Source organism: Acipenser ruthenus, chromosome 13 (assembly GCF_902713425.1).
Source record: "Acipenser ruthenus chromosome 13, fAciRut3.2 maternal haplotype, whole genome shotgun sequence".
Taxonomy (NCBI): domain Eukaryota; kingdom Metazoa; phylum Chordata; class Actinopteri; order Acipenseriformes; family Acipenseridae; genus Acipenser; species Acipenser ruthenus.
Window position 1 is genome coordinate 27,058,706 of NC_081201.1, and position 12,953 is coordinate 27,071,658.

General features: G+C 41.5%; 1 protein-coding gene across 1 annotated transcript; it reads right to left on the reverse strand.

Moving 5' to 3' along the window:
- Nucleotides 1–355: 355 nt before the first annotated feature.
- Nucleotides 356–6,695, reverse strand: acta2 (actin alpha 2, smooth muscle). The gene is made up of 9 exons (XM_058984993.1): nucleotides 6,585–6,695; nucleotides 3,830–4,001; nucleotides 3,446–3,574; nucleotides 3,229–3,339; nucleotides 2,723–2,807; nucleotides 2,479–2,640; nucleotides 1,740–1,931; nucleotides 1,284–1,465; nucleotides 356–678 (listed from the first exon to the last, which is right to left on the reverse strand). Exons 2-9 carry the CDS (start codon nucleotides 3,956–3,958, stop codon nucleotides 535–537), a joined length of 1,134 nt encoding a protein of 377 aa, XP_058840976.1. The 5' UTR covers nucleotides 3,959–4,001; nucleotides 6,585–6,695; the 3' UTR covers nucleotides 356–534.
- Between the last annotated feature and the right edge of the window lie 6,258 nt (nucleotides 6,696–12,953).

The following is a 12,953-nucleotide window of genomic DNA, read 5'->3' on the forward strand; positions in this document are numbered from 1 at the left end:
AGGAAGATGTTTAAAAGTTTTTGTCCATTTTTTGCACATATATATATATTTTTTAAATCTGCACCAAAAAAGGTTATTTTGTACAGTCATATTCTTTAGTAGAATGCCAACACACCTGAAGTTTTAAGCAAGGATTGCATAATATATTTGCTTTTCACCTTGGTTGCTGTTTTTGTTTTTTGTAAGAAGTGGTTAGCATTTACAAAGACTGAGCAACAAAACTGCCGAGCTACCAAAAGTGGACACAAGAAGGAGCTTGTGAGCTGTTTCTCACAGTGTAGAAGCAAGCGTCTGAATTTCTTTTCCAAATAAGGAAATGTTTGGGTTTTTTTTTTTTTGACAAAAACAGACTTGCTTTATAATGCCGACACATTCAAGCTTTATTCATCAAATAAAATAAATCTTCACATTCATTCAGTAAACGCCGTAGCAAAGACAAGTTGCTGGAATTAAAACGTAAGTTAAGAGTATTCACAGTTCATACAGTATGCAGAAGAAAGACACACAAAAAGGAAGGAATGGGCCAAGACGAGTTTAGAAACATTTGCGGTGGACAATGGATGGGCCGGCCTCGTCGTACTCCTGCTTGCTGATCCACATCTGCTGGAAGGTGGAGAGAGAGGCCAGGATCGAGCCTCCGATCCAGACGGAGTACTTGCGTTCGGGGGGAGCAATGATCTGGTAACACGGGTCAAAATACATACATTACTTCAGAAGAAATACCAATGACTGGTTTACGTTATTCTGATTAGTAAACTCATCCATGCTATTTTGAATTGCAGTAACACATGAACTAACTCTGTAAATAATGGCTAATTATTTGGTCTTTCTCTCATTGTCTTGCCAACCCTGCTTCAGTATTTACATCCCAGGACTGCACTCAACACAGACCAGCAGTAGCATAGACTGGGTCAATGAACGAATCCTTTCAAACACATCCGTATTAGTAACTGTAAATATCATGTTTTGTAGGGAAGGCAATGCTTTGAAATCAAAACAGTTTCTTTCAATTTAACTTATTACCAGTGCGTTGAAAACCATTTAAAGTGAATAAACGCAAAGTGCTGGCACAACCCTACTTGATACCTTGAAGTAGCAGTCTGCTACTTAATGAGGTGGACGTAAACGGGCACACCGACGTTACACATCTTTTGATCTTGAAGTGGTCATTCAAATGTTTTTTTCAGCTCAACCCATGACCCAAAAGACCCAAAGGGAAGGGGGTTGAGCTCTGTTGTTTTACACAGTGCCATTGTTGTGGCATGCTTTTTTTCAGTTCTCACCTTGATCTTCATGGTGCTGGGGGCCAGAGCAGTGATTTCCTTCTGCATACGGTCTGCAATCCCAGGGTACATGGTGGTACCCCCAGACAGGACGTTGTTGGCGTACAAGTCTTTACGGATGTCAATGTCACACTTCATGATGCTGTTGTAGGTGGTTTCGTGAATACCAGCAGACTCCATACCTTTTGATCGCAACAGAGAAACATGAGTAAAAATAGATTCAAAGTAGGGGAACCTACATTAAAGGCAGTAGAATGCAATCTGGCAATAGATAATATTTTCGATGGAAATGTACTTTGAACTGGCCTTCACCCTCCCATAACCTGGTTCATATTAATTGAATTGAGCTCTAATAAACTAGGCCCAGAGTGGACAGAAGTCAATGTGCAACTTTGCAATGTGCAACTAGCATTATCATCTCCCTTATGGACAGGTGTTTTGAATGGTTTGACATACCGATGAAGGAAGGCTGGAAGACGGTCTCAGGGCAGCGGAATCGCTCGTTGCCGATGGTGATGACCTGTCCGTCGGGAAGCTCGTAGCTCTTCTCCAGTGAGGAGGAAGTGGCAGCGGTGGCCATTTCATTTTCAAAGTCCAGAGCAACGTAGCACAGCTTCTCCTTAATGTCGCGGACGATTTCTCGTTCAGCTGTAGACAAGAGCGAAACTCAGGTGAGAATGATTCCTTACTGGATTCTGGCGCTCCTGAGGGTATGCTGGCAGGAGCTCACCAGAACAATACTGTAAGATATACGCAAGGTGAACAATGTACTTTTTGGGCACCATGAACTGAAGTCAGCATTCTACCTGAAGGTCTTTACTGGTTGTTTAAAAGATTATTGATTAATTACTGTAAACAGAACATGTATGTCTTTTAAACGTCTTACGTAACTCGTAATTTATCTTATATGTTTTTTTGTTACTGTTTGGAATATGTATTTATTTTTTGGTGACAAATACATATCTAATGGTATCCTATTCTCTGGAATACCTAGAATCTACATGATTAATTCTATTCTATATAGAATAAATACAGTTTATTGTGTGTTAGAGGGTGTGTGTGAAATCATCACTAAAAATGTTAGTCCCAGCAGCTGCAGCTTGAAAGTAATTGTCTGAATCTAGAGCAGATCATCCTGTTTTTCTAGCACTGCTGGTCGCTTTAGTTCCATCAGCAGTGTCCAGCAGATACCTACCAGTTGTAACAAAAGAGTAGCCACGTTCAGTCAGGATCTTCATGAGGTAGTCAGTGAGGTCCCGGCCAGCCAGATCCAGACGCATGATAGCATGGGGCAGGGCGTAGCCTTCATAAATGGGCACGTTGTGAGTGACACCATCCCCGGAATCCAGCACGATACCTATGGAAGAGGCACAGAGGGAGTCACTGAGACACAGGCTCTCAATCAACAGACATGACATTTCAAAAGGGTTACTGCTTACCTGTGGTACGACCTGAAGCGTAAAGGGACAGTACGGCTTGGATGGCTACGTACATGGCCGGCACGTTGAAGGTCTCAAACATAATCTGGAAAAGGAACAAGACATTTTTCAATTTTACATCAAAGTATTAGTCCTCTGGTGTATAAACATGACCACATTTAAATCCTATCATAACTCCTTTTATACTTAAGATGCTTTTATAAGTGAATAATATGCGAATTGTACATGAATAGCCTCTAAACAGATGCTAAAACGTATAATATGTTCTCACAAATAGTATTATTGCTATCTCATACTGCTATTCCAGTATGAGATAGTTATACTGTAAACTCAAGTTTTGCAAATATAAAAAAATAACATGCATTTTCATTTTCTGGTGTGTCAGTCTCTTAGAACATTTCAATACAGTATCTCACAGAAGTTCATCCAGGTTTATAAGGTGTTAGTGTTTTTAGTTGAATGTTCTGACCCATGTTCTTGGTGAGAGGCTGCTGCAGTGAACTCACCTGGGTCATCTTCTCGCGGTTTGCCTTGGGGTTTAGGGGAGCCTCTGTCAGCAGTGTTGGGTGCTCTTCTGGGGCGACACGGAGCTCATTGTAAAAAGAGTGATGCCAGATCTGGAAAGATAGATAGAGACATATTGTACTTCATCTAGAGCACTTGGACATGAAGATCAGTGGACGCAACAGAAGTTTGGACACCTTTGGTGAATAAAGTTCTTACCTTCTCCATGTCATCCCAGTTAGTGATGATGCCATGTTCGATGGGGTATTTCAAGGTGAGGATACCTCTCTTGCTCTGTGCTTCATCACCTACATAGCTGTCTTTCTGACCCATACCCACCATCACACCCTGAAAGATGAAGGAAGAGGGGAAGCTATTAGTAACCGCATGGGATTCAATTGAGGTATGAGTCGTGGATCTAAATACTGCTTAAATAATTGCCATTACAAGAAAGATTAAAATGCATTGTTAGGATGTTGTTTTTCATAACCACTAGACTTGCCAGATTTGATGTAAGAGGTTTCATTAGGCCAGTTCAATTACATTTAATGAATTAAGCAATCCAGAGTCTTGTTCTAACCAGATTCGTTGTTGGTTGCTCACCTGGTGTCTGGGGCGGCCCACGATGGAGGGGAACACAGCTCTGGGGGCGTCATCCCCAGCGAAGCCTGCCTTGCAGAGGCCAGAACCATTGTCACAAACCAGGGCGGTGGTCTCTTCCTCGTCACACATAGTCACTTAGTTTAACTTTCTTAACTCACTCGGGAAACAATCACTGCAAGCAAAATACAAATGGGAATTTAAAAAAAAACGAATTGGATTCTACAGGTATGTCATTGGGTAATATTAACCTTGATTTCTGTTTCACTCTGACCTTGTGTTCAGTAGTGACAAGGCTAGGGCCCTTTGGTGAATTAAGTTCCCTTTCATGATACCATGGGAATTTTATTAGCCATGTTTTATCTTGAAGAAATGCAAGCAGAACTGTCCTTACCGTGGTGATAGTATTGGTGTGTTGAAATGTGAAGAAATAAATGATCACTATGGTACTGTTCCTCAATACAGTACCATTGTAGATGCCTTGTTTTTTTAATTCCCTTAAATAGTCCAGATCCACTGCATTGCCACTGTAGTGCCTCTGCATCGTCTGGCAAGGGTGGCTGATATTAATCCTTATTTAGCCAAAGTAGAATTATATCAGCAAATCAGCTTACAGAGTAATAGTTTACAGCATGTTATTTCCTTAAGACTGTGTATAATGATGTGGCTTAAAATTCTAACATTAGCTGTGATTACTGTTAGATTGTATCCAAGTTGGAACTGATGTCACAAGGTGTGGTGTCCTGTTAGATTGGATTGCTTCCAGTTAGAATCCTATTCTGGGCTGGCAAATCCATCCTCCTTTTAAATTGTCTTTAAATGGTAACATTCTGAAGAAAGACTGCACATAGCAGTGCACATAGTCAGTCCAGTAGAAAACAATGGTAAAACTACATAATAGTACTGAAGAAACATAATCAGTAACATAGGGTTTAGAATTGATTATATATTTTATTTTGTTATACTGCCATACATTCCGGTAATAACATAGAATGAGCTTTTCTGCCATAGACCAGTTTGTAATCCAGCTTAATACTGGGGAGTGATGCATTGTTTTAAAAGCCAAGAAATAATAATGTAACCCTTCCAATGTTGAAATGTGTGTTGTTAGAGAGCACAGCTTAAAACTGATTTAATCTTAAAAAGGCAAATTAATGCAAAATAAGTGAAAGTAAATGGAATGGAAAATAATAATCTATTATCCATTCTAAATAAAAAGCTGTGATTACTTTTAGTAATGCAGACCATATCACAATGCATACAATAAAATGCTGTGCACTTTATCTATCAAAAATATCTATCCACCAGGGAAACAAATCCAGGAAAGTTAAAACAAAAAAACTCCTTCTCCTACAAATCAGCTAACCACCCCCCTGAAAAAGATCCAAGTTTGTTTATAGAGATTGCAAGCACTCTTGTAATGAATGAACTGTGCTGTATGGGGAACATGTCCTAATTAGGAAATGGTTTGGGAAATTTCTGTTTTTGGTATAGCATGACTGGCCAGATTGTTGCACACACCCACTAACTTGGTCTTGCCTCAAAAAGCCAAATAATGAAGCTGGATGAGGAGAGAGAGCTATTTCTACATAGCACCTGTCAGGAATCCCAAAGAGAACCATATTTAGTAATAAACATTAAAACTAAAAGAGTCCTAGCCAAAGCATGCGTGTGTCTTGCAGTCAGATTTTAAACTTTAAGCAACAGCTGCCAAGAACCAATTAGCATTCAAATCTGCAACCTTTTATTATTTGTTTATTTTGCAGACGCCTTTATCCAAGGCAGTTTACAGAGACTAGGGTGTGTGAACTATGCATCAGCTGCAGAACCTCTTATAACAATATCTCATCTGAAAGACAGAGCACAAGGAGGTTAAGTGTCTTGCTCAGGGTCACACAGTGAGTCAGTGAGTGAGCTGGGATTTAAACTGGGGATCTCCTGGTTACAAGTCCCTTTTATTTAACCACTGGACCACACAGCCTCCTCAAACCTTCAGTTTGCTTCAGTGCTGGATAACTCTATTATAACACCATGATAAACATAATTAGAAGATATTTTACATGCAAGCTTACCCTTAGTGCGAAGAGGTGCTATTTTACACAATGTTGTCATTATTTAGTTCTTCACATAAACTAAGGACACATGTATAGAGCTACCTGGCATTTGTATTTTAAACTAACAGCATTGTTGTATTGTAATTTTGAATAGTCATTAACAACTTCTGTGAAGGCACAAATGCAGCATCACTAAATAAGGTATTTCCAGTAATCTATGCATAACACCCTTACACTAATGGTCTATCTGAAATGTAAATACTGTACCATTTGTCCTTCAAGCAACAGCAAGACACACTACTGATTCTTGAGCAGCCTATGATAAACCACAAAAGGATGCAAAAACCAAATAAGCTGAACTGCTTTTCCTAAACCATTTCACCAGAAATTACTAACAAGCATATAAAAAACTACATTAAATAATACAGGATAAAACAGAACTGCTTTTTATAACAACAACTGAACTTATTTTCATTCCCTAAAAAATTATGTTTGTGTCAGACATGCATAGGTACACATGACAGGCTTATTTGAATATATTTAGCTTGAATATATATTGACTTATTAAAAAAAAGGAATTTAAACCCCAGCTTTGTAAGCTGACAAGTCATGTGCTGTGTACCAAACAAATAGGACACAGTATACAATGGCTAAGCTTCTACATCAGTAATGCATGCACCTGATTTTTCTTGAAAGACACTTACCCTGACAGCGCTTGGCCGGGGTTAGCTGCTCTGGGATGGTGTACTGTCCATCTGTGAGAGGGGAGTCTATATAGTTCACTGTCCCACAACTCACCCACCCACTTCCCAAACAAGGAGCCCTGGCAGAAGCCAGCTCCATCCCTCACTCTAACACAGCCTTATAGGGACCTCAGCATAAAAACCTCCAATCTGTGTGGCCAAGCAGGGCCTGGGTCCTGTGCACTACATTCCACTCCAGTGCTTCTGAGAGAGGAAGAGACTTTACTATTCTGGAATATAAACACAAGATATTGAGGACAGCTGCTAAAATATACTTACATCCTATTGACAGATAGCACTTGGCAGGGGAAAAGGCAGCATTCCAACAGCCAGGTCTTAACTGTAGCTTGGTCTTTATTGTACTTAATATACTCTGTGAGAAACTGATGACATGGTTTTAGGAACAGAAATTACTTATTTTCTGTTACAACACTTATTACACAGTACATGCACAGTATAGGTACTGTTTTTTTATTCTATCTATCTATCTATCTATCTATCTATCTATCTATCTATCTATCTATCTATAGATAGAGCTATTTTGAATTCAGTGTTTTGCTAAAATATAATTCTTTGGTGCCCATTTGCATAATTCCTCCAATGTTTGGCCCTCTGTTCATACACTTCTGTTCAAATGCCTTGCATGCATATAAGGTTTCATTTATTGAAAATATTTAATAAAGCAGAGCCACTTACCCTATAGCTGGCCAACTAGTATCTTGATTCCACTGGGATTCTAGCAAGGGTACAACCCAAACATTTCATGTGGATTATTTTCCAAGTTATGTTTAATGTGAGACCTCTTGGTCCAATTTTTGAAATTGAAACCAGCTTCAACGAATGTCAGCTGGCACAAAATGTACCGGACACACCCCTGTTGTAACCCTTTTCTTTCTCCATAAATGTATGGCCCCAAGGGTGTAGTCAAGAACAGATCCCAGTTTATCTCGATTAATTTCCGATAGATATTACAAAAGCATTCTATCACCACTTTAACTGGAGATTCCCCTAGCTAAGGCTAAAACTGTTACAAATGTAAAAACAAAATGTTGTGATATTAGCTTGGAACCTGTTCTGTTTATCAGTTTTGTGTGCTTAGACACATTTTGGCTCAGAAATTCAAAGTTACAATTTGTGCTGCCAGATAAACACAAGTAAGGAATCACTAGTGAAAACAAAGTCATGGAAACCAGCAATGGAACTCAGACATCACAGACTGAAAATTAAACAAAGTCCATCAAAAAAGTCAAATATCTTGAAGAGAAAAAGAAAAAGATAAAGAAACATTCTTACATTCAGTACCATTTTGAAACTAGGCAGTAAAAGCTGTTTATGTATGACAAGAGGACCTAGTTCTTGAAAAATATGATTTTCAAAAATATTTTACACTCATGAATTGCATTAGCAGGAACAGGAACTGCAATATAAAAACAGAGAGTCATTACACTAGGATGGTGTTACTATAGACAGGGCTGCTAGACTACTGTAACGTTGTTTTACCCAAAAATTAAAAACCCGTTCTGGTTTATGATGGGTTTCTGGGTTTGCTGGCTGCCAAGGTGCCATGACTGATACAACATTACATTTGATAATAATGTTGGCAGGCATTTTTGGGGGGTCATTTGCACTAAATGAATGACACTGGTAACACTGGCCACAGATAGGTCTTGTCTGATATTAGATGCTTGTCAGAACTACATCTTCTCTGAAGCCTGTGGTTTAATTATGCAAATATTGACCAGCACAAGCAAGTGAGGCCTCTAACATTTAGAAAAAGGAAACCATCTTAATAAATGTATTTTATAAGCATGGGAAAAGCATTATAAACTGCAACCTCAAGCTTAGTGGTACCCTTTTGGCTGGCAGATGGGTAAACAGGTTCTCATATAACAGTTCAATTCTGGTACTTGAAGGTGCTAATTCAATGCAGCTCCAGTATGATCTCACTTGGCTAGATAATTACTTAGGAGAAATAAAGATGAAGCGTCCTATCACATACTAAATAGCTTACATTAAAGCTATGCTGTCCAAAACACTGAGGGTTAATTTAAGCAAAGCAAGGATGATAGTTCATCTAAAATAACAGTCATTTTAGTTGGCCATGTTGTCTATGAATAAAGCTCAGTAGGACCCTTTAGCAAATGGTATTTAGTGGCAATGCCGATTATAACGATAATGCAATTGTTTTGTCTTAAAAGGCAATTGTACAAAAATGGCATCTACAATCATATAAGTCATTGGTAAGCCATATTTTGACATAATTGTGGTACACTATAACTATTGTATGAACTAATACACACTAGTATTTATTGCAATATCACTGTATAATGTTTGTTTGAGATCCATTGTGTTGCCCTTGCTGGAGATATTGTGCTCTATTGCTGTCTGCTGGTGTTTCTACAGGACAATACACAGGTATCCCACCCAGTTGTATTCCTTCTGTAAAAGACAGGCCTTTTAGGACAGAGAAGTGATCAAAATACAATAACTAAACATAAACAGTGCTCCAACCTCAAAATTCAATGATATGTTGTTTTCTAAATGTATTATACCAGCATTGTATTAAATAATTTATGGAGTAAATCAAATCTTATAGTAATACATTTTTCTTATGGATTTAAATGAAACATTGTTGGGTGTAGTATAGAAATATGCTTGGAATGGAGTCTGTTTTAAAAATCATAGCGTGAACACTCCCCTTCACTCTCAATCAACAGGGTAGCACCACAGAAGCAGGAATGTGCTGAATATTGGGTGAAAGGTTTAAAACAGAAATAATGTACAATAAAGATTTTACAGTGTTTTAAACAGAATAGCACACAAACAAGTTATTTAACACAGAGGAAAGCTACTGTACCAGTAAACAAGCTTCCTCCCTATTTGAAGCCCCCTTGCCACTCTGTCGCTTTGTAAAATAAACAGGCATGTTCCTCATAATACCTGCAGCAACAGCTGGGGTAAATGTGACCTGAAAGCCTTGCTGTGCAGTAGCTCTAGGAAGCAATTGGCTATTAACAACTTTTTACAGGAAACAGCACATGACCTTATATTGTAAGGACCTTCTGAAATATTTAAAAACTATTATCTGGTACACCTTTTATTGGGCTTTCACCACAGGTGTCAACGACATTCTGCCAAGTAAAGAACTTTGGTTCTACTTCCTTGACAGGTGACTTTGGTTCAGCTACCTCACTGACAGGTGGTCTGGAGTATTCCAGACTGTGTGACAACTGGGCTGAATCAACTCTGGAAAGAGGAGCATTGCAGCTTTATTTAGGTGCAAATAGAGGGCACTATTATTATCTCAAGGCACAGGGGAGAATAAAAGCTTCAGGTCTGTCTATGAAAAGAATAACGAGACTTTTAATCTTTCCAAATTTACTTCAAGGCTAATTTGAGGTCACATGGGGTAATAGCTTTACAAATAGATTACCTTTTAAACCAGAGCAAAGTTTGCACACATATTTTGTAAAATGAAAAAATAAACCCACACAGGTCGGCCAGGGTGTCCTTGGCTCACCGCGCACCAGTGACCCCTGTGGTCTGGCCCAGGCGCCTGTGGGCTTGCCTGTAAGCTGCCCAGGGCTGCGTTGTCCTCTGACCCTGTAGCTCTAGGTGGCTGCATGGTGAGTCTGCAGTGTGTAAAAAAGTGGTCGTTTGACGGCACACGCTTCAGAGGACAGCGTGTGTTCGTCTTCGCCGCTCCCGAGCCAGTGCGGGGTGGTAGCGGTGGGCTGAGCCTAAAAAAATAATTGGTCATTATTATAACTAACCTGTCCTGTTGCTGTGACTGAGTCTGTTAAAAGAGCTCTCACTTGAGTTTTTCTGGAGTTCCTCTGCAATTTATTGCCTGCAATTTTATTGCGTGCAATTATTGCTGGAAGTCAGTTGGCTTGCCACTTCCCCGGAATCAGAAACTCGGCTTCTGAAGGCTAGCTAAACACAGTGCAACTGTGCCATGTTTTATTTCTTTTTTCAACAGCTACATCTCTTGCGATTGTAGTCTGGTTTTCTAACCTTACAGCAGCCGTGCCCACTGTTGAATCACCTGGCGTGGTGACTGTTTCTCTTTAATTGTACTACTGTGTGTGTGTACCTGTGTTTTTGTTATTATTAATTACAGTAAAAAGAAAAAAAAATCTATGAGCTGCACCAGTTGATTGGTCCAGGCTAGATGACCCTGCATCAGTGCCCTCAGTGCCCTTGTTGCTCGTGGTGCCATCGACGCCTCAGAGCCTTGATGCCTCAGCTCCTTGGTGCTTGGACGCTCCTTGCATCAGTCCCCTCAGTGCCCTCACTGCCCTCGATGCTCCTGACGCCTCAGAGCCTTGGTGCTTAGCCCTCAGTACTTTAACACTCACTGCATCGGTGTCCTCTGTGCCTGTGGTGCCCTTGGTGCCCCCGATGCCTCAGAACCTCGGCCCCTTGGTGATTAGGGGTTCCCTGCATTGGTGGCCTCATTGCCCGCGGTGACCTTGATGCCTCAGAGCCTTGATACCTTGGTGCTTCGGCGCCCTGGTGCTTAACGCTCCCTGCATCGGAGCCCTCGGTGCCCTCTGTGCTGCCGATGCCTCAGAGCCTCAGGGTTTTAGCCCTCAGTGCTTAGACATGCTCTACTTCGGTGCCCTCGGTGCCCCCAATGCCCTCGGTGCCTCAGAGCCTCTGTGCCTCGGTGCTTCGGTGCCCTCGGTGTCCAGATGCTCCCTGCATCGCTGCCCTTGGTGCTTCAGAGCCTCAGTGCCTTGGTGCTTCGGCTCCCTCAGTGAGTGGACGTTCCATGCCTCGGTGCTTCACACCAGCACATCAAGAGATGTCCAAATTCCACCCTTGCACGTTCTCTTCCCTCCACAAGACACACACCTACTCTGTCTATGGTGCCTGGGTATACATCACACTTCCTCAGCCTTGGGGGATGGGACGTTCTGCATAATATGCACAGCGTCCGGACCCTGCATAGGAGGCTGGCAGTTCATAGGTGCGACTGTCTCACTCAGCTCAACTGAGCCCTCTGTGGCGTTGGGAGCCCCAGCTTCCCCCCTCCATCTGCCTTCAAGCCCTTTGCAGAGCATTCCCTGCATGCAGGTTTCAGCCAGTCGGTCTCACAGCTGCTCAAGGTCTCCTTCAAGGAGCACTAAGCGGGTGAGACACTCAAGGCAGACAAGGGACATTTCCGAACTGAGGAGCCAGATAGCTCTGATTCTAGATTATCTGGTCAGGCAGCAGTGCCAAAAAAGGACGACGGCCTCCACGCCATCCTAGACCTAAGACACCTCAACAGGTTCTTGAGAGAGAGGAGGTTCCAAATGCTCACACACCGTCACATTCTCCAGTCTGTCCAGCTGGGCAACTGGCTTACCACCGTGGACTTAAAGGACACGTATTTTCACGTCCCATATTCGTCCCTCGCACAGGAAATATCTCCGGTTCACTTTTCAGGGAAGCGTTTTCGACTTTTCCGTGCTGCCATTCAGCCTCTCGTTAGCCCCCCGCACACATTTTCAAAGTGCGTGTACGCCATCCTAGTCTCTCTGTGGCTGCAGGGGATCAGGGTGTTGAATTACCTGGACGACTGGTTGATCTGTTCCCAATCGCAGTTTTTCATCTGTCATGGTAAAACGACCTTGGGCCAAGCCCTCTCGAAGCAGACTGGATTGTGGCCACAGTTTCGACTGAGTATACTAATGCCAGCTTACCCCCACCTGGGCGGGTGGCCGCCCACTCTACCAGAGGTGTGGCTACATCATGGGCCCTCTTTAGAGGAGCCTCATTGACTGATATTTGTACTGCGCTAGCTGGGCTACTCCGCATACATTCACCAGGTTCTACCGGCTTAATGTGGTAGATCCCTCTATGCCTTCACTAGGCACAAGGGTTCTTGAGGTTGCACACTCGCACCACTAACTGTGGTTTGGCAGTGTTGATTCATCCCTCATCAGCTCTCTCTGCTAGTATACTTTCCTCAAAAGTATTGTTGTTGGTCATCTTTGAATTGAAAGGAAACATTAGGTTACAGATGTAACCCCGGTTCCCTGAAAGAGAAGACGACCAACAAACCTTGCGAGGTCGCATCACTTACATTCGGGGGTTCGATGCAAAGAGGAAGTAAGCTCCGTGGAGTGACTACTTATTCCCTTAGTAGGCAGGACTGGGACATCGTCTAACATTTCTTCATAAATGGAGACTGTTAGTTAAAAGTTAATTAGTTAAAAAGTTGATTTTGTGATCATTCTTTTAGCAGTGGAGCATCAATACAAGTCTATTTTTATTACCCAAAGTAATAAAGGATTTGTGGCTTTTTAGTAAATAACTTGATTTTCCATTTTTTACTCT

What these genes read in the sequence shown, in the direction of transcription:
- acta2 (XM_058984993.1), bottom strand. Translation starts at nt 3,958, where the DNA reads ATGTGTGACGAGGAAGAGACCACCGCCCTGGTTTGTGACAATGGTTCT. An exon ending in CGCTTCAGGTCGTACCACAG is followed by an intron (nt 2,641 to 2,722) that starts GTAAGCAGTAAC and finishes CCTCTTCCATAG; the next exon opens with GTATCGTGCTGGATTCCGGG. An exon ending in CCAGCACCATGAAGATCAAG is followed by an intron (nt 679 to 1,283) that starts GTGAGAACTGAA and finishes CCGTGTTACCAG; the next exon opens with ATCATTGCTCCCCCCGAACG.